At 55.0% G+C, this 21,205-nt stretch overlaps 1 protein-coding gene across 2 annotated transcripts in view; it reads left to right on the plus strand.

Annotated features, from left to right (window-relative positions):
- Positions 1-201: 201 nt before the first annotated feature.
- Positions 202-21,205, plus strand: part of ROR2 (receptor tyrosine kinase like orphan receptor 2) — a 153,476-nt gene continuing 132,472 nt past the window's right edge. Inside the window, exon 1 of one of the 2 annotated variants that reach the window (XM_045578767.1) lies at positions 202-750. In XM_045578767.1, the coding sequence (XP_045434723.1) occupies positions 645-750 (106 nt within the window). In that variant the 5' untranslated portion in view covers positions 202-644. The remainder of the gene's footprint in view (positions 751-21,205) is intronic. The other variant, XM_036430190.2, reaches the window with a different exon arrangement.

Below are 21,205 nucleotides of genomic sequence, written 5' to 3' on the forward strand. Positions count from 1 at the left end.
CCGCGGAGAACAGACAGGGTCTGCCTTAACGAGTGAAATGACACAATGGCTTAACCGTAACCCCAGCCGTGGCGGCTTCGGACAGCCCGCGCCCCGCGCCCGCCCGCTGGCTCTCAGGGCGCCGGGCCGCTCCTTCCCCGGACGCCCGTCCGCCGCCCTGGCTCCCGCGGCCCCCGCGCCGGGCGGGCCGGGCGGCGCTCCGGGCTGGCGGGCGCAGGGCCGTCCAGCCAGGCCCCGGGCTCCCGCCCCTGAGCGTGGGCGGCCAGGCGCCCCGAGGCGCGGGCCCAGGGCCGGGCGGGAGGCCGGTCGGAGCGGCGGTCCCGGGTCCGGGCCCCGCTTCCCGCGCGCCACGCCCGGGGCCGCGCGTCCCTCCGGCAGGGGGCGCCGCCGGGCCTGGCTCTGCACCGGGGCGGGCGGGACCCTGCCTCCTGCGCGGCCCGCCCCTCGCGCTGGTCCCGGGGGCCGGACTCCCGCGCCCGCCCCGAGCCTCGCCGTCTGCCGCGCCGCCCGCGCCCGGGGAGAGGCACCGCGAGCTCCTCGGAAGGACCGTCTGCGCAGCGCCCGAGAGGCCACGGCCGCGCGGCCACAGGGTGGTGGCTCCCGCCGCCCGCCCGGCCCCCCGGCCCCAGGCCCCCGCCCGCGGCATGGCCCGGGGCCCGGCGCTGCCGCCGCGGGGCACCCCCGCCGTCTGGGCGGCCGCCGCGCTCCTGCTCCTGCTCCTGGCGCCCCGGACCGCAGGTAGGACCGCGGGTCGGACCGCGGGTCGGACCGCGCGGGCTCCGCCGGAGCCCCCCCTCCCTCCATCCCTCCCGCGCCCGCCGCCGGTGCCCCCGCTCGCGCCCCGGCCGCCAGCGTCCCCAGAGGCCGGCGGGCGGGCGGGCGGCCCGGGGACCCCTCGCCGGCTTCCGCGGGTCCGGAGCGGGAGCGCGCCCGGCGGGTCCTCAGACGCGGCTCCTCCCCAAGCCCCGGGCCGGGCAGCGGCTCCCCCGGCGCCCGGTGAGCGGGCCTCGGCCTCCCTTTTGTTGGCCTCCCCTCCCCTCCCCCACCGCCGCGGTGGCCGAGGCCCCTGCGCTCCGCCGGCCCCCGGGGTCTCCGACCGCCTCCGGCCACCCGCACCGGGGCGGGCGCGCCGCGGAGGGGCGCCCCTGCCCGGAGGCCGGCGGGAGGACCGACGTCCCCGGGCGGCCTGCGTTCGGGGAGGCGGCGCTCGCTCCCGCCGTCCAGACCCCGCAGCGCCCCGGCCTCTGCGCCGCGCGCCGGGCTCGGGGTGTCCCGCCGGGCTGGGGAGGCGCCGTTCCTCCCGGTCGGGGGTTTGCAAACTTAGTTCGACTTCAGCCTAAAACCCGGGCCGCTCCTCACACGCCGGTGGGTTCCGGCGTATCCCGGACCCCGTGTCCCTCTACCCCCCCGCCCCCCCCCCCCCGCCTTCCCCGCGGGGAGGAGGGGGTCCGCGCCCTGCCCGCTGCTCCCTGCGCGTCCGGGGCCGGCCTCCGGGGGGGCGCGGGCACCTCCCGGGCGCGGCTGCAGCCGATGCGGTGACGGCGGGCACGGCCGCCCCCGGTTGGCGGCGGGCGTGGCGGGGCCGCTGGGTGCCCACAGCACCGCCCGGGGTGCGGGGCCGGCGGGCGGCCTCCGTCCCAGCCGGTGTGAGCGTGACCGCCCCGCGCCCTCCGCCCGGCGCCCGGAGCGAGGGCTCCCTGCGCTGCGGGCCCGGGTGCGGGGCCCGGGGCGGGGGCGGGCGGAGGGCGCGGGGTCCGGCCGGCGGGGCCGGCGGTTTGGGGCCGGGAGGCGGCGCGGAGGGGTGAGTGTCGCTCACATCCAGGTGTCACAGGAACAGGAGGGTGGCTCGCCTCGCGGGCTCAGGGTCTCCTCGTTTCCAGTTGGATTTAAGAAACCTCCGAGGAAGAAGCAGTCCCGGGCCATTTCCGCCAGCTTGAACCCTGTGTGGAATAATTTTGCTTTTCCAGGAATCCAACAGTCGTCTCTAGGGGAGGGAGCTGAAAACTCACAGAACATGGTCACACTCCAATGTGAATCCGTTTTACGGTCACAGGAGATTGGGTTGTTGGATCTCTTCAGCGGTGACGATGAAACCATATAGATTGAGTATGTTTTATACACGAAAAGTAGATTTCTGTGTGAAAACATGGGAAGGCTGAGTTAAAGGATTTGGAAGTTCTTTCTCTCCCTTTCCATAGCAGGCTGTGTGCCCGCGCACGTAGGCGAGCCGGGAGTGGGGTTCGGCCCCCCTCTCCCCTTTGACAGTGTTTACTTCTGGCCCGGATCCCTGGCGCGATGGCCGTAATAAATAATGATAGCGATCCACTCGGGAGTAAACGAAAACATCTTGAAGAAGACTGTGGAAAAGCAGTTTTATGTATGAGCGAGGCAACATGTTTTTCTTATTACGGCCGTGTACTGAGCGGGAGGCAGGGCGCTGGGAATGCTTCCTGGATCCTGGTGAGCGGGTTAACCCTCCCGTCTGCTGGGGAAGAACGCCGCCGGGTCCGAGCCGCGCCCTCTGTGCCCGTCTGTGCCGGGTCCGAGCCGCGCACTCTGTGCCCGTCTGTGCCGGGTCCGAGCCGTCTGTGCCGGGTCCGAGCTGCGCCCATCTGTGCCACATCCGGCTGGGCGGCCGGCAGGCAGGCAGCGATGCCTGAGCTCCCCGTGTCCCGTGCTGGTCGGAGCCTCGCCAATTCTGCCCGTTTTGCATGCAAAACAGAAACATGGTTCAGAGTGGCGTCGGGGGCAGGTTGGTGACAGTGACCCGGGCTTAGAGCCTGGGAGGTGTCACTCCTGCTGTCGCTAACTCGGCCTGTGTGGCTGAGGGCAGCTGTGATGGGGACCTGCACGCCGTTGTGTGTTAGGGTGAGGTGTGCCCTGCTTCACCCTCTGAGACAGCTAGCCTGGCAGAGCCGGGATTTCCCGGGCCTTTTTGGGAGTCTCCTCCCTGAGATCCATGGGATGAAAATGCGGGGAAGGGAAGCAGCCCGTCTGCCAGGGAGGGAGGGAGGAGGGACCCCCGAAGCCAGGTTTCAGCGGGAGCGGCGCTCCTTTCAGATGCATTCCAGGGGGCCAGGATGAGGAAATCGTCATTATCATTGAGATGAACGGGTGTGAAGGGCTGGGCTCCGGGTCCCAGAGCCCTGGGCTGATGAGCCAGGAAATGTGTGGCTAACGCCTGCCCAGAGACCCTGATCACACCAATTCCGAGTGTAGTCGGAGGAAAGTGGGCTGCTAAGTGTTACCCTCCCCCGGGCTTATTGCCGCCTCCAATGCCCCGGCCTTTTGGTGTTTATCTGGTCCGCTCCTGGGGGCCCCACCCCCAATCTGGCGGTTCCCGTGGAGGAGGGCGGGCTGAGCCGGGCCGACACCTGCAGCAGCTCCGGAGGAGGTGTCCCTGCCGGCTCCCGGGGAAGGGAGCGCGGGCATCCGGCCCTGTGCGGCGCAGCATTCTCAGGAAGGGCCTCTCGGCTTCCAGACCGGCTCTGAGCTCTGCTGCCCAGGGCTCCGGGGGTCCTCGGGCTGATGCTGCTGGCTGCAGCACTGTGCCGGTGCCTTCTCAGCACACCGGGAGGGCTTCTTCAGTTTGAAGTGAAAATCAGAGCAAAGCAAGGAGCTGGGCCCATTGACTATGGCTGCACTGCCGGGTTTGCACCGGCCCCTCCTTCCAGTGGGCATGTTTGGTTTGGTGGAGCAGTTTGCCAAATTGGAAATAAGGGTGGGATGGCGCTGGCTGAATGTGCAGTTATCATAAAATATGTCTGGGGTGTGATCTGCTTAAAATCATATTAACAGGGTGCCTAAGGAATTGCTGAACAATGTCGGAAAATTTCAGAAAGCTTTTCAAAAATAGGGAATTGTGTTGGTGTAGTTAGCTCCATTGTTGGGATTTCTGGCCTTTTTTTTTTTTTTTTTTTTTTTTTTTTGTGTGTGTAAGTTCTATCTCTGAAAGAATAAAAAAATTCAAAGCCAAAGGGAAGGAAATAATTACAGAAAAATCTAGCCTAATTGGAATAAGTGGCTTATCCTCTACAAAGTCTTAAGTTCCAGAGGGAGGTGGTGTGTGTGTCTTTAATTGTCCTTGGAATGAGCTTCAGTAAGCACCCTGTCACGTTTGAGATGTTATCTGGGGAGAACTATCTGCTTCTTCCCGTCCCTGGGAGTGGGGGAGGGTTTCTCCAGCTCTCAGATGCTCCCTCACAATGTCCTCCCGAGGGCCGTTAGCCGGCCTGCAGCTGCCTGTGGAAGTCCTCCCTGCAGACTGTGCGTGGACTGTGGCAGCCAGAGGCACAGGGAGGTGTTTAGGTGGAAGGTGATGAAGTTGAAGGAATCTGCTGCCTTTCCTTAGTTGCCTGTGCAGTTGGCTGACATCCCTGCAGAAGCTCTGTCCGCCACCTCTCTCTGTGCTTGTCACTGTTGCTTCAGGAACATCTCTGAAAATTGGGAGCAAGGAAGGACTTCCCGGTGTTTGCTTAGAGTTTTGTGTGTTGATTTTGGGAGATTCGAAGGGAAAAATGAACTTGATTAACTTTGATCTGTGGAACCAGAGTGCCCTGGCGGTGATGACAAGGTCAGGAGACCTGAGCTACAGGGAATGAGTAGGGCTAGGTCCCTGAGGAACTGGACGGGGACCTAAAGTTCTGTCTAGAATGTGAGCAACCACAAATGGATGGCAAGAGGAGGTGGGATGGGAGTGAGGAAGTTTCGGGCACAACTTCTGGGTCATATCCCACCTTGGTAGAGTCCGCCTTGCAGCCCTACAATCATAGAGTGTTATTTTGTGTTTTTGACACTTCTAGCACACTAGAGGCCCGTTGCACAATATTTGTGCAAGATGGGCCTTCCTTCCCCTGGCTTCGCTCTGGCCGCCCGGGAGCCTGCAAGGCCCCGCTCCCTGTGGGAGTGCTGCTCTGTAGCTCCCTCCGCTGGCTCCCCTCCCCCTCACAGCAGATGTCCCGCCCCTCCTGGCCGCCCCACACCTGCATATGCAAATTAACCCATGATCTTTGTTGGGTTAATTTGCATACACATACTTGATTGGCTGTGGGTGTAGTGGAGGTATGGTCAATTTTACATGTTTGTCTATTATTAGGTAAGACTAGTGGCCTAGTGCCTGAAATTCATGTGCATTAAAAGGAAATTAATTAGAGGAAATATTTTAATATTGCTGTTTGCCCTTTCTCTATAATAGCAGTGTCAGAGATGAAAGAAAATTAGTAAAATGTATATAAAATCTCCCTCTTGTCAGAGTCTGGGGCACACCACGGGGCCTAGAGTCAAATCCCTACCCACCACCTGCACGCTCTTCGAAAATGCAGGAGACCCAGACCCGGCTGGCCCCACCCCCATTGGGTGAGACCCGGACCGGCTGGCCCCACCCCCATTGGGTGAGACTCCTGTCAAGCCCTGATGGGCAGGGGGGGGTGGGGAACGACGCAGCATGAGGTCCCCCTGTCTTGGCATGAGGTACTCCCTCAAGCAATGCCGGGTGAGAGGGTCGGCCTGGGGTCCCTCACCCCTGCCAGGCATCATGCAGCCTCAGGTCCCTGCTGTTCAGTCATGATGTTCTGGTGTCCCAGCTAATTTGCATATTCCTCTATTATTTAGAATGGGAAATAACATTTGGAAATTGAGAATTTTCTTTCTGACAGTGAAATAACACCCAGATCACCATGTCATCAACTTTTATAACATGGGGCTGGTTTCCAGAGCAATTTAGAATAGTGAAAAATTGAGCACCACAATAATTCTGTAGGAAGAGATGGTGACCAGGTGTGTTCTTGTCTTAAAGAGGTGTGAGGGGTGGCCAAAACCGGTTTGGCTCAATGGATAGAGCGTCAGCTTGGGGACTGAAAGGTCCCGGGTTCGATTCCGGTCAAGGGCATGTATCTTGGTTGCGGGCATATCCCCAGTAGGGAGTGTGCAAACATCTCTCTCATCGATGTTTCTAACTCTATCTCTCTCCCTTCCTCTCTGTACAAAATCAATAAAATATATTAAAAAAGAAAAAAAAGAAAAAAGAAAAAAAAAACTATTAAAAAAAAAAAAAGAGGTGTGAGGGGTGATGGAGGACGGGATTGGAGGGACGGCTGCTTGTGCATCTGCTTGTCTTTTTAAAAAGAAACATAAAGAAGGAACCAGAAAGTACATCAATATTCCTCTTCATTAATGCATACGCATGAGATACATTTTTATGTATGTGTATAATAGACCCTTTAACCACTTTTAAGTGTACAATTCAATGGCATGCAGCATATTCACATTGTTCTGCTACCATCACCACAACCCCTCTCCAGAATGTTCTTCTTCTTCCCAAACGGAAACTGTCCCCATCCAACACTCATTCCTAGTCCCTCCCCTTGGCACGGCGCCCACTCTTCTGCTTTCTGTGTGTATGTGTGTGGCTGCTCTGGGTTCCTCATGTAGATGGAATCACACTGTTCGTTTGGGCCTGGCTTCTTTCACTTAGCATGGTGTTTTCAGAATCCATCCATGCTGTAGCATGTGTCAGTCCTTGGCTTTCTAAAGGCTGAGTACCATTCCCCTGTGTGCAGCACACACCCCTCACACACCATGTATGTGGCACATTGTTTCCATCCGTCGCCAGGCGTTTGGATTGCTCCACCGTCTGGGTATTGTGAATAATGCCGTTGAGTCCTGCGTTCAGTCTTTGGGTATATACAAAGAAGTAAAATTGCTGGGTTATATGGTAATTCTACTTTTAATTTTTTGAAGAACTGCCATACTGCCAACACTTATTATTTTCTGTCCTATTGACAATAGCCATGATGAGAGTGAGGTGCTGTCTCATTGTGGTTTTGATGTTCATTTCTTTAATGACGAGTGACGCTGAGCATCTTTCTGCATGAGCTGTGTGCATTTCATGACCATTTGTATATATTCTTGGAGAAGTGTCTCCAGATCCTTTGCACGTTTTTATTTTTAAACTTTTTTTTTATTTTTATTTTATTTTATTGATTTCAGAGAGTAAGGGACAGGCAGAGAGAGATAGAAACTTCAAGAATGTGAGCGAATTATTGGTCGACTGCCTCCTGCACACCCCCTATTGGGGATCAACCCGCAATCCAGGCATGTGACCTTGATGGAATCAAATTCGGGACCCTTCAGTACACAGGCTGATGCTCTATCCACAGCCAAACCAGCTCATTTAAAAAATATATATTTTATTGATTTTCCACAGAGAGGAAGGGAGAGGGACAGAGAGCTAGAAACATCGATGAGAGAGAATCGTCGATCAGCTGCCTCTTGCACCCCCCCCACTGGGGATGTGCCCGCAACCAAGGTACATGCCCTTGACCGGAATTGAACCTCTCAGTCCGCAGGCTGACGCTCTATCCACTGAGCCAAACAGGTTTTGGCCCTTTGCACATTTTTAAATCAGATATTTTTGGCTGAGTATAGGACTTCTATGTATTCTGGATATTAACTCCTTATTAGGTAAATGATTTGTACATATTTTCTGTGGGCTGCCTTTCCACTCTTTTGATAATGTCCTTTGATGCACAAAAAGTATTTAATTTTAATGAACCCTATTTATCTTTTATTTTCTTGTTTTATCTGTGTTTTTGGTGTCATAGCCAAGAAATAATTACTAAGTCCAAACTCAGGAGGTTCCGAGCCCCCTTCTCTCCCCCACTCCTCCCGTTTTCTTCTAAAAGTTTTGTAGTTTTAGCTCTTGTGCTTAGGTCCCTAGTTTATTTTGAGTTAATCTTTGTATATGGTGTTAGGTAAGGATCCAGCTTCATTCTTTTGCATGTGGATATCTGTCTCCCAGCATCCTTTGTTCGAAAGACTGTGCTTCCTTTCTTTTTTTAAAATTTATTTTTTTAAATTTTTATTTATTTATTTTTTAATCAACCTTTATTGTTCATATTATTACAAAGGTTCCTCATTTCTTCCCCCCTCCACTACGTTCCTACCCCACCCTCCGTCCCCTCCCCATCCCCCACTGTCCTCATCCATAGGTGCACAGTTTATGTTCAGTCTCTTCCTCCCTCCCTTTCCCCGATAGTAAATCCCTTTTCAGATAGTAAATCAGTTACTTAGCATTTTCTCATATCAATAATACCTCCACATGCCCAAGGATACACTTCACACAAAAGACATTTCCAAATAGGTCAACCAGTCTCATCCAGGCCCCACCCAAGGCACTCACAGATCAACACCCCAGCGCTATACTAACTCAACACATTCAGATCTAAGCCTTCATCACTTGATTCAGCAGACCCTCAAGTTCCCACAAAAGTTTCCAGCCATGTCTGAGAGGCAGCTGTGGGGCAGGGGCAGGTGAGGAGCGAGCTGTTCCGGGCCTGGCTGCTCCAGGCCTGGCCACTGTTGCTCTGGTTCGTTCCACAACCAGCTGCTCCGGGTCTGGTCACTGCCGCTCCCGACTTAGTTGCTCTGGTCTTGGCTGCTGCTGCTCCGGGCCTGGCCGCACACGACCCGGCTGCTCTGGGCCTGGCCGCTCCCAGCCTGGCAGCCGCTGCTCCGGGCCTGGCCGCACCAGACCCGGCTGCTCCGGGCCTGGCCGCTTCCAGCCTGGCAACCGCTGCTCCGGGCCTTGCCGCACCAGTCCCGGCTGCTCCAGGCCTGGCCACTCCCAGCCTGGCAGCCGCTGCTCCGGGCCTGGCCGCACCCAACCCGGCTGCTCCGGGCTTGGCCGCTCCCAGCCTGGCGGCCGCTGCTCCGGGCCTGGCCGCACCCAACCCGGCTGCTCTGGGCCTGGCTGCTCCCAGCCTGGCAGCCGCTGCTCCGGGCCTGGCCGCTCTCAGCCTGGCAACCGCTGCTCCGGGCCTGGCCGCACCCAACCCGGCTGCTCTGGGCCTGGCCACTCCCAGCCTGGCAGCCGCTGCTCCGGGCCTGGCCGCACCCAACCCGGCTGCTCTGGGCTTGGCCGCTCCCAGCCTGGCAGCCGCTGCTCCGGGCCTGGCCACTCCCAGCCTGGTAGCTCCTGCTCCAGGCCTGGCTGCTCCCAGCCTGGCAGATGCTGCTCCGGGCCTGGCCGCTTCCAGCCTGGCAACCGCTGCTCCGGGCCTGGCCGCACCCGACCCAGCTGCTCTGGGCCGGCTGCCCCGGGCCCGGCCGCTCCAAGTCTAGCCGCTCCCGGCCTGGATGCTCCGGGCTTGGCTACTGTTGTTCTGGGCCTGGCTGCTCCCATTCCGGCTGTTCCGGGCCCGGCCACTCTGGGTCTGAGTGTTCCTGGACTGGCCACCCTGGGCTTGGCCGCCTCCGCCTCAGGCCTGGCTGCCACTGTCCCAGGTCTGGCTGCTCCAGTGCTGGCTGTTGATGCTCTGGTTCTGGCTGCTGCTGCTCCGGGCCCGGCTGCCACTGCCTTGTGCCTGGCCACTCTAGGCCTGGCTGCCGCTGTTCCCACATTCTGTCCTTTTTTTTTCTTCTTTTTTTTAAAAACGCATTTATGTTGCAATGTTGGCTGGTGAGTTGAGTTCTGTCTTAGTCTTTGATTTTTCAAGATCTTCTTTGTATTCTTAAGTAATTTTACTATCTTTTGCTCTCACTTGATTTCTTCACATTGAGAATTTTGGTTTCTTCCTCCTGTCCTGGAAGCTCAGCAGGTTGGCCTGTGGCACCCCTTTGCTCTCCGCGGGCTCCTGTGCTGCTCCAGCCTGTTGCCGGGGTCGGCGCCGCCCAGGAAGCAGCCCCCGGCCTCGGCTCCGTGGCCCGCGCTCAGCGGTCAAAGGCTCAGGGGCACCCCCCCTCCTGGGGGCCCTGTCGCCTGGCTCCTTGCTGGTGCCCGGCTGGCCGGTGTCTGGCAGGGGCTCCTGCTCCTTGTAGCATTCCTCCAGTCTGGAGCTTTTTTTCTCCTTCCCGCTAGGGGCGTCTAGCATCAGAGTCAACAGACTGTCCTCTGCGCGCAGTGTGTGCGACTCTGGAGGCTCCGCTTTTTGCAGCTCCCCTGGGATTCCGCCTCACAGCCCCGTCTCCCCCTGCCTGAGCCTGGGTCCCCAGGGTCTGGCCTAGGACTGGGGTTCAGAGCAGTCGAAACTGGGGCCCAACACGGCCGAGGCTCCTGTTTCCTTCCCTCCAGGGCAATCCCGCATCAGAGTCAACATTCCTTCCCTTGCAAGCAATGTGCGCGACTCCGGGGGCTCGGCCTTTCTCAGCTCTCCCAGGACTCCGACTCACAGCCCCGTCTCCCTCTGCTTGAGCTTGGGTCCCCAGGGATTGGCCTAGAACTGGGGTTCAGGGCAGTCCAGACTGAGGCTCAGCGTCGCCAGAGGCTTTGTTTCTTCTGGCTAGGGTAATCCAGCATCAGAGTCAACATTCAGTCCGGGGGCCCTGCTTTTCGCTGCTCCCCTGGGATTCCGCCTCACAGCCCCGTCTCCCCCTGCCGGAGCCTGGGTCCCCAGGGTCTGGCCCATAACTGGGGCTCAGCGCTGCCGGTTCGGGGGTTCAGCCCAGGCTGGGGGTTTTATTTCCTTCCTGCTAGGGAACGCCAGGCAGCACCCAGCCCTCTCCTCCTCTCCGGCTGCGTCTTCTCTGCGCACGCATGCGTGCGGGCGCGCAGCATGTCTCCGTACCTTAGGCTTTTTTTCAGCTCCTCTGATTTTCCTTCTGGTTTTCTCTTTCCTTCTTGTTGTAGAATTTTCAGTCAGTCGACTACCTGTAGCTCTGGGCGATGTCCACTCTACATTTTAGTTGTATTCCATTGAAATTGTTGTGTGCTGCTGCGATTAGATGTCTACCCAAGCCAAGACTGTGCTTTCTTCCTTGAATCGTTTTGGCACCGTTGTCATTCACCATATATTTGCCCTTCTTCCCTGGGCTTGCTGTGGTCCTTGTCTGCGTGTCTGTCCGGCCACTCTGATTGCTGTAGCTTCGTGAGGTGTGTTTTGAAATCAGAAGTGTGACTCCTTCAACCGTTTCTTTTTCTAGGTTGTTTGGCTAAAATCCTCCATACGAATCTTAGGGAGGATTTTCTACATTTGCAAACAATGCCACTGGGATTCTGATACGGAGGTGCTGCATCTGTGGATGGCTTTGGGTAGTGTGGGCATCCAACAAATCTCTGTCCACAAACATGGCCTCTGTGCATTTAGATCTGTAACTTCTCTCAGAGTGTTTTGTAGTTTTCAGTGTACAAGTCTCTCACCCACTTCATTGGGTTTGTCCCTAGTATATTTTTCTTTTTGATGCTAGTGTGAGTGGAAGTGTTTTTTCAGTTTCCTTCTCAGATTGTTCTTTGTTAATGTTAGAAATGCAACTGATTTATTTTGTTTTTAATGAACAGGTTCTGGCTAAGAAAGAATTCAGAGCCAAGGCCCAAACTGTAAGAGAACATATATTGGTAAATCACAGAGATATAAAAATAATTCATAAAAGAAGTGAGCTTAGGAAACAAGTTGTAGAGGTAAAGGAATGGTCCTAGGATCCTTTGAGTGAGGAGCTGATGGTAACTGGGGAGGGGGCAGGGCGGGGTGTGCCAGGAGGGAGAGCTCTGAACTGCAGCTGATTCTTTGTGTAATCAGTTGGCTTTGTGTAATGCAAGTTTTCCCAATTCGTTTATTATCTCAAATAGAATTGTTGGATCTATAAGTAAGATCGTGCCATCTGTTAACAGATAGCTTTGCCTCTTTCCAATCTTGGGTGTAACGTCTGTCTTTGTTTGTTTCTGCCGAATTGCGTGGAGCTCCGGGGTCAGGTGAGGAGGGGAGGGAGGATCCTTGTCTGGTTCCTGACCCCGGGAGGTGCTCTCGTGGCTCACCATCGGGAATCGTCTGTGGGCTTGTCCGTGGCCTTACTATGTTAAGGCAGTTCTTTCTGTCTTAGCTTATTTTTATGTACTTTTGTATAGTTCAGACTTTCGGAACGTGCAGATGTTCTACATGTTCCAAAATAAAACTCAGTCATTAAAGATGGCGGAAACAAACCTTGGCTCGTTGTTCTGGAAGCCCTCAGCAGCTGCGCGTCGGAGCGGCGTGTCCCCGTCTCCGTGGGCACCACGCCGGCCCCCTGTGAGACTAGCCAGCGCCATGTTTACCGGGAGACACGGGAGCACGGCGGCAAGAGCTGCTTCCACAAGACCGAGATGCTGTCCTCCGCACCAGCCTGCCGCCCGGCTCGGGAAACGGCCTTCCCGGCCCTCCGCAGGGCGCCCGCCGCCTCGGTGTGACTGCCGAGCCGCCCGGGCCGGCTCTCCATCCCAGCCGGCAGAGGCCCGGGCCTCCCGCCCTGCAGGAGGCTGAAGGGCTGCTACGAGGCCCCTTGAGCTTGACTAACCCAGCTCCTCCCAGCTCTCTCCCGTCCCCTCGCTGCGGTGTGCCCTCCCGCTCTCCCCGGAGAGTGTCTGCAGGGGCCGCCGAGAGGGTCACCCTCCATTGGGGCCTGGACTTACTGAAGCCAGGCCGGGCCCTGCGGTGGTCGCCCAGGTGCGGCTGCCCTCCCCTTTGCATAACAGAAGACTCCGTCTGTCTTCCCAGTGTGGAGGGTCTGGCGTCCCCCTCGGAAATGCAGCCTGCAAGCCCGATGAAGGGGCTTGATAAGTAATTCATCGTCCGATAACAGACATGGTGCCCAGTGAACAGGGCAGAGCAGGCGGTTCGAAGCACAGAAGTACACAGGGCAGGCGGTTAGGGAAGGGTGGGCTTGTTGGGGTAGGAGGTGCGGGTTGTCACGGAGCAGCACGGGCTCTGCGTCCTGACTGCAGCGAAGGGAGGAGGAGGCCAGTCGGCGGTGATGGGGGCTCGGCGTATGAGGTGGAGGCTGCACTCTGAGGGCCATGGGACATGTCTGTCAACGTTAAAAACACGCGTTCTGCTGCCTGCCCTGCAAACAGCAAATGTGCCTGGGCGGCATGCTGCTCCCTCTGTCCTGTTTCTAACGGCGGGAAACTGGGAGTGTTGGTAGTTCTTCTCCTGGAGCCTAACGGGCCCTGTCTCCACTATGGATCAATACACAGCAGCCATGTGATGTGGGACCTGGGGGTCCCAGAGGGAACTTCAGAGAGGTTCAGGGTGGGAGAAGGTGCGAAGGAAATGCGTTGCACGTGATTGATCTAACAGTCCCGCCTCCTCGCCAGTTCTGGGCGAGACCTACCACAGAGGATGGGAGAGTGAGGGCTGTGTGGTGGACGTGTGATGGGGCTGCCCAGAGTGTGCCGTTCCATACTCACAGGCACAGAGGACACTGATGGCGCAGGGGGTGGGGCTTGGGTAAACGGAGGGGAGAGGGGAAGGAGATTAAGGTGTGTACACTCCCAGTTATAAAATAAGTCACCGGCATGTATGTACCGCACAGGGGGTATAGTCAATAATGCCTAATAATAACTGGGTATTAGACATAGTTGATTGATGGTGACACTTTATAAGGCATGCAAACACTGAACCACTATGTCATATACCTGAAACTAATATAATACGGTATGGTTAAAAGGTACAAGCGTTCATTTATAAGCTAGGCACTGCCGATGTACTAGACAACGTGATGACTGTCGTTAGCCCTGCTGTGATGGTGGACAGAGAGTTAACCCTAAGAGTTCTCATGGCAGGAAAATGTTCTTCTTGTTTTTCTTTTTATGGCATCTCTATGGGATGACACACACTAACTAAATGTGCTCTGGTCATCCTTTCACAGTATATGGAATTCAGACTGCTTATCAGTGATGTATATCAATTATATCCCAGTAAAACCATCCCGAATTTACAGTTTCACGTTTTTATGGATTAAGTCATTACTTAATGACTTTGAAAAAAGTATGTTTTTTATTGATTTCGGAGAGGAAGGGAGAGGGAGAGAGAGATAGAAACTCAACGGTGAGAGAAACAATGATCGGCTGCCTCCCGCACACTCCTTGTGGGGGATCGAGCCTGCAACCCGAGCGTGGGCCCTGACAGGGAATCAAACAGGGAATCAAGCCTTGTCCCCGGGCCCTGCCTGGGACGAGGCTCACCACTGAGCCACGCAGGCCAGGCTTATGTAAGGACCTCTTATGAAGAGAATGTGACAGTGCTATAGATTGAATTGTGTTTCCTCCAAAAAAGGTAAGTCGGAGCCCTCATTCCCGCCTTCAGAATGTGACCTTATTTGGAGAGGCCTTGCACGTTCAGACAAGGCCATTGGGGACCAAATCCACTCAGATGGAGTCCTTATGAAAAGGGGGAAATGGGCACAGACAGACACGCAGAGGGAAGACGCGGTGAGGCGCAGAAAGGCTGCCTGCCAGCCGAGGAGGGAGCCTCAGGAGCAGCCACCCTGCCCGCCGTCTCCCTGCCAGCTGCAGAGCCAGGGCACGAGTGTCTGCCGACGCAGTCTTGGCTGCGGAGCTGTGTGGAGGCAGCCCTGGCTGACTCATCCTTACAGGTCTGCACTCACATGCATCGAATCGGGCATTCCTTTTCTTTTTCTTTTTTAAACGGCCAGAGCAAGGCAACTTTATTGACTCATTTTGTAATGAAAGCAACAATGAAAAACACTCAGCGCGGTCAGCCATTTCGTTAGCGGGAACGTGAGGCTCCTTTCTTAGCCTTTGCTAAAACGAGCCGTCTAAGCAGGCAGGCACGGCAGAGAAAGTGAGAGGCACTGTGCGTTCATGCCTAAGACATCTGTAGGAGAAAAGACCACCGCACCGCACTCTGAAAAGGAACTTTCACACCAGAGCCCTCTCCTCACGGAGAAGGTCTCACAGCGAGGATTATCTTGGCAATGACGAGAGGACGGTTCCGGACGCCAGCGTGGAGGCGGCCCTGGCGGCTGAGGAGGCATCTCCAAAGCAGTGGGAAGCCTCTCACTGCATCAGGCTGGAGTCTTGACCATGGCCTTGATTGGTGACGTCCACAGCGGGAATTCTGTATGCGCTGTCGGCAACGTGCTCTTCACTGGCCTGCTGTTCCTTCTTCCTTTTTCTTGTTTTGTTTTCTGTTGATTTTATTTTTGGAGCATCTGCAAAGGAAGTTGATAAAAAGGGTTCCACTGCTCACCAACACCCTTCTGCTGAGCCTCCAAGGTTGTGAGCAGCTGCCGGCTGGGCCCGGGCTCACAGGCCTTGTACGAGGTCTCTGTGCACCACAGTCTGGCATGATGAGTCCATGCTGGAGCTTGGCATCGGAGATCCTTCCTCCGGGAGCTGTGTGCTGGCGCTGCTGCTGTGAGCCGCGCTGCCAGCTCCGGCGGCCTCTGGCACCTGTGTGCCGCGGCCCCTTTCCAGGCCTGCCCTTCAAGGGGCATTGTCAGCCCTCCCCACTTTCCCCAGCTGCTGGCCTGGCCTCCAGGGGCGAGGCGAGCCTCGGAACAAGTGAGGTGGCCCCTCTGTGAGGAAGCTCCACGGTGCCAGCTCCCCCCAGGCCTGTTTCCCTCAGGGGCCTGGGGAACAGCAACAACAAACCCCAGGAAAGCGAGTCTTCTGGAGCTGGGATTGTCACCCCCACCCGCCCGTTGATTGGGTCCTCTGTCCGTCCAGTGGGAGGCGGGGAAATGCCACCTGGGGAGGAAGCAGGGCCCGAACCCCGGCTGGCTGGGCAGTGTGTCTGTCTGTCCTTCGGCACCTCTTTCACTTCTGCCTGTTACCGAGCCGAGGAGGGCTCCCCACCAGCCGCAGGCTCCCAGGGATGGAAAAGGCACGGGCTTGGCTGCCGGGGAGCTTTTGTGGAGAGGGGGCCGGGCGCATGGCTGCTGCTCAGAGAGAGGCTACTGCTGTAGGCACCTCTGGGTGCTGGTGAGAGGGGTGGACATGGGGTCGGGCCGAGGGAAGAGTTAGGAAAGGGTATAATAGTGTGATATATGGGTGTCAGCATGCAGCCCGGATAGAGAGCTGACTGGATGCTTTGGATCGCAGCGATACGGGCGATTCTGATGTCAACAGCGGTTGTTGGTGCCAATGCAGTGCCCACAGGAAACCCAGTCTGGGGTGCAAACAGCTCAGTTATGAAGCAGCACAGCGGTGGGGCAGCCCTAGGGCAAGGTTCTCTTCCAGCCACCACGCCGCTCCCTGCACCTGCTCTGGTGGGATGGGCCCCCGGCCGGCTCAGGGTTTCCGCTGTGCAGGGTACACGCAGTCGTACGGGGGAAGGGATGGTATGGTCTCCCAGCCAAAGGGGCTGGTCCCCGATTGGCCCATCCTATGCTAACGGACTCCTAATCTCAGCTTCATTGGTCCAAGAGCCCCGTTCTGATTGGTCAGAATGGAGCTGCCGTGATTGGTGCGTGAAGATGCTGATGGGGGAGAGGTGCATAGCTGTGGACAGGGAAAACTCTGCTCTGTTGGTTAGAATGTAGTTTCGGGAACTCCTTCCTAGGGGCGGCTCAGTGTGCTCTCCTCAGGTGTGGTCTGCGAGGGTTGTGTGGGTGGCCGCCAGGCTGTTTCCGCAGTGTGAGCTCAGAGCCACCAGGAGCCCGTCTAAAGGATGCCTTCTTCCCGGGCCGCAGACACAGCTGTGTCGGAAATGGCCCTGCACGTAGCTGTGTTGTAGGTAAGATCCAGCCAGCTGTTTCAGGGTATACTATTTTCCTTCATTATTTGCAAAATTCAGTATGTCATTATCGTTTTATTTCGCAAGAAGGGAAATCCATTGTTTCACAAGGCAGACTCGGGCATAATTACCTCTAATTAGTCAAGTGTTTTCAAAGTTCAAATAAAGTTCACTTATTTTATTTTATTTTATTTTTTTGCTATGCTTTTTCTTTCTTTTAAAATAATAATAATAAAAAACCCCAAAATAGTGCAGTTTTTTTTTTTTTTTCCTAGTTGAGTAGCAAACATTTTTATGGGTTCTTAAAAGCCAGGCTAACACAAAACTAAAGAAAGAATGAATGCTAAATGTGGGAATATGTTGATCTCTCCAGGATTAATTAAAAAAAAAAAAAAAAACCACCGCTCTTTATGATTGCTTTTCCCCAGCCGTGGATTGGGGCGGCCCTGAGTGCTGGGTGTGTGTGTTGGGTGGTGGGGTGAGTCCTTATGGTACTAAGGGAGCTTTGTCTGGGGCCCAATTATTTATTTATAAGTGCAAGTATTTACTTAGAATTTATTACGTGGAAACCCTCACAAAACAATACTACATATTCTCTGCTTCTTTATGTAGGCAAGTGCTTCCAAGAGGCCTTACCTGGTGCTGGGTGTGATCAAAGAGACTTCATTTAGCTTAGTCTGTAATATTTTAACTTTTTATCAGGCTAATGTATTTATTACTTGATTAAATTAAAATCAAGAAACATAAAACAAAACCAAAAACCCTAGTAACATGCAGTGATTTGAAAAAACAAAGCAAAGCAGAAGGGTGTGGGATGAAAAGCACCTCTTGCTCTCCTCGCCCCTGGCGCCTCCCCCGGAGGTCCCGGGAAGCCTGGCTGGCAGTCTGTGCTTCATTCCAGACATATTCTAGACACACATGCTTGTCTGTACACCTCCTTTATTTGTTTATTTTTAAACGTTTTGGTAAAAATCACATGACGTAAAATTGACCGTTTTAAAGTGCGCAGTTTAGTGGCATTTTGTATAGCGTATACCCTTTTGCAACCACTGTGTCTCGATGCAGAACATTCTGCCCCCAAGTAAACCCTCTACGTTAGCAGGCGCTGCCCATCCCCCCTCTGACACCCACTGATCTGTCTCCAGCGGTGCCGCTCCTGGGAGTTTCATATAAATAGAACCATCTGGCTTCCTTCACTGAGCATCCTGTCAAGGCTCATCGGTGCTGTCGCGTCCCGGACCTGTTTTCAGGGCAGTGAGCGTGTCTCATACATGCTGAACCCTTAGGTCTGACAGCCCTTTCATGCCAGGTACCGTTTTAAAATCTTCGCTAACACTGCATTGGCTGTAGACAGGCATTTCACTCGTCTCCTGGGGTGGTGCTCCTGATTTTAGTGTCTGACATAAAACTGCTCAGGGAGCATCTGTGGGTACATATTTTGTTTTCTTGTGTGTGTACTTCAGTTTCCAGAAGTGAATTTTTTGTCCAAGGAATTTATTTTTAAACTAGAGGCCCAGTGTGTGAAAATTCATGCACCGGAGTGGGGGTCCCCCAGCCCGCCTGCCCCCTCTCACAGTCCGGGAGCCCTCAGGGGCGGGAGGTGACCCGGCAATCGGGAGGGCGACGCCCCATCACACCTCTGCTGCTGCCTCTGCTGGCAGCGCCAGCCTCCGCTGGCCCTGGTTACCTGATTCTTGGGCGGCCCTGGGCGACTGGGCAGCTGCCATCCAAGGCTTGCCTGTGCCTCCAGCTGGCCCTGGGCGGCTGGGGAGTTCAGGGGACTGGGCACCACCATCCTGTGGCTGTGGGCGCTGCCATCTTTGAGGGCGGGGCATTCGATGAGCATATCCTCTTCTTATTGGCTGTGGGTGCCACCATATTTATGATGCTGTGAGGGTCAATTAGCATATTCCTTCTTTATTAGATAGGACTTTTAATAGATTCTACAAAATTGCTCCTTCAGAAGGTGGTAGTAATTTATACTCCCAGCAAGGGTGTTTGAGCTTTTCCAGATTTTTCAAGCCCTCTCACTAGAAATTGTCAGGCATTTTACTCTCAGTAAGTATGAAGACAGAAGACCATGTTGTTCTGTGCGTTGCTGTTATTGAAATCCCGTGAGGCTGAATGTTTTCTTCAGTCATTGTGTTTCTTTTTTCTGCTCCCTCTCCTTATTTTCTGTCAGTTGTTTCTAGTTGTTTCACCAGTTTCTAAGATATTTCACTCTATTCTAGTCGCTAAAGTATTTTTTCTCAGGTTGTCCTTTGAACTTACTTAGGATATTTGTTTCCATACAGAAAGGTTCCTTTAGTCAAACTAACCAGCTTTTTACTTTATGTATTTTGAGTTTTGCCATTCCAAGATTATTTTTAAAAATGTCCTTTGGGAGGCTCTTGTGACTTATCCTTCTGGTTAGATCTTTCATTCACATGGAATTTATATATATATATATATTGTGTGTGTGTGTGTATATATATATATATATTATTGATTTTTTTACAGAGAGTAAGGGAGATAGAGAGCCAGAAACATCGATGAGAGAGAAACATGGACCAGCCGCCTCTTGCACATCCCCTACTGGGGATGTGCCCACAGACAATGTACATGCCCTTGACGGGAATCGAACCCAGGACCTTTCAGTCCGCAGACCAATGCTCTACCACTGAGCCAAACCGGTTTTGGCCATTCACATGGAATTTAGATCCAACTTCTAAAGGATGGAGGAACGAAACCCTTTATTGAAAAGTCATTCATTTTCTGTTATTGGAAAAGCAGCCTTTTGGTATTAAATTTTACGTTAGCTTGCTGTTATTTCTGGATCAGTCAGTGTCTGTTGACTATAATTCCATGGCTTTGTAAGGTTTAATATTTGGCAGGGTTAATCTGTCTCTTTATCTGTTTACCCCAGACTTTTCCTGACTAGTCTCACTTAGTTTTCTAGATCAGAGATTTTCAACCTTTTTTATTTTTATTTATTATTACTTCTAATCCTCACTTAAGGATATTTTTCCCCCCATTGATTACTAGAGAGGGTTGGCAGGGAGGGAGGAGAGAGATACATCAATTGGTTGCTTCCCGAATGTGCCCCTTATAAGGGGCTGGGGAACCTGCAACTGACTTATGTGCCCTTGACTGGGGGTTGAACCTGTGACCCTTCAGTGTGCAGGGTGATCTCTAACTACTGAGCAAACCAGCCAGGGCAATCTTTTTAAAATATATTTTTTCATTAATTTATTTTTTTAAAACAAGAGGAAGGGAGAGGGAGAAGGGAGAGAGAGGAAACATCGATGGGCGATTTTTTTGTTTCCAGCTTTTGCACAGTCAGGGTGGAGAGCTGTTCCTGTGGGACCTGAGTCTGGGAACTGAAACAAAGCACATTTGTCAGCTTGAGGGTCATCTTCGGGAGGTGAGCCCGTGGGGGTGGGGTGGGCCGGTGGGGGAGAGCTCGGCTGTGCAGGAGCAGCCCTGGGGTGGGGTGGGGTGGGGCCGTGCCACTGGAGGCGGTGAGGTCTGGCTCCAGGATTTGTTTCTAGTTTTCTGGTGTTTGCATTGAGGCTGTTCTTAGGTTTTCTTGAAAATGGAGGGCGGGTAGGTGAAACCTCTTTATTTGGAGTCCAGATGTGTTTGGAATGTGAGCTGAGTTGAAAACAATTCCTGAGGGACCAGCGGTGAGTTCTGGTGCTGGTTCTTTGGTATTCTGACACCTCTCACTTGGCAGGGAGGCTGCTTCAGGCGCTGGGAGTGCCGGGTGGGCAGAGGGTGGCGCTCCTCTGGCCACGCCCTCACAGCCCTCCCAGTGCCGCGGACTAGAGAGCATTGTAGAGGGGACGATGCTGGCCACTGCCCATTGGTAGAGGGGACGATGCTGGCCACTGCCCATTGGTAGAGGGGACGATGCTGGCCACTGCCCATTGGTAGAGGGGACGATGCTGGCCACTGCCCATTGGTAGAGGGGACGATGCTGGCCACTGCCCATTGGTAGAGGGGACGATGCTGACCACTGCCCATTGATAGAGGGGACGATCCTGGCCACTGCCCATTGGTAGAGGGGACGATGCTGACCACTGCCCATTGGTAGAGGGGACGATGCTGACCACTGCCCATTGGTAGAGGGGACGATGCTGGCCACTGCCCATTGGTAGAGGGGACGATGCTGGCCACTGCCCATTGGTAGAGGGGACGATGCTGGCCACTGCCCATTGGTAGAGGGGACGATGCTGACCACTGCCCATTGGTAGAGGGGAAGATGCTGACCACTGACCTGGCCTCTGAGTGCTTTCAGATTCTCTGGGTTGCCAGAGCCGTTCCCAAAGTTAGTTCCCTGACACTCTCCCCGGAGTTCCTTCACACAGGATGGCTCTGGCTGGGAACCAGTTTTGTGGTTTTAACAGTGATTCTCACACGTGCTTGGCTATGGAGTTCTTTTATTCGGGGGGTTTACTGTTTCTGAATCCACAGGCCCAGAAAGCAGGGTGCGGACGGGCTTGTGTGCCGGTGCCGGCACCCGCTCCATTGCTGCTCTCACCAGCTCGCCCTCAGCCTCACCGCTGAGGCGTCGTCTGCGGAAACCCCAGGAGCGGGGCTGCTCCTCTGCCCTTTTACAGGCAGGGAAACTGAGGCAGCGGGCGGCCCTGCTGGCGGGCCTGGGTCTGGGTGTCCGGGGTGCACGCCACGGCGGGCGCAGGTGCCAGGGACTGCCCCCTGGGGTTCAAATGGAGAGAAGGCGCTCTTACCCCCCAGAGCAGGGCCACACCTCCGGCAGC

This window comes from Pipistrellus kuhlii, unplaced genomic scaffold, assembly GCF_014108245.1.
Source record: "Pipistrellus kuhlii isolate mPipKuh1 unplaced genomic scaffold, mPipKuh1.p scaffold_m20_p_102, whole genome shotgun sequence".
NCBI lineage: Eukaryota > Metazoa > Chordata > Mammalia > Chiroptera > Vespertilionidae > Pipistrellus > Pipistrellus kuhlii.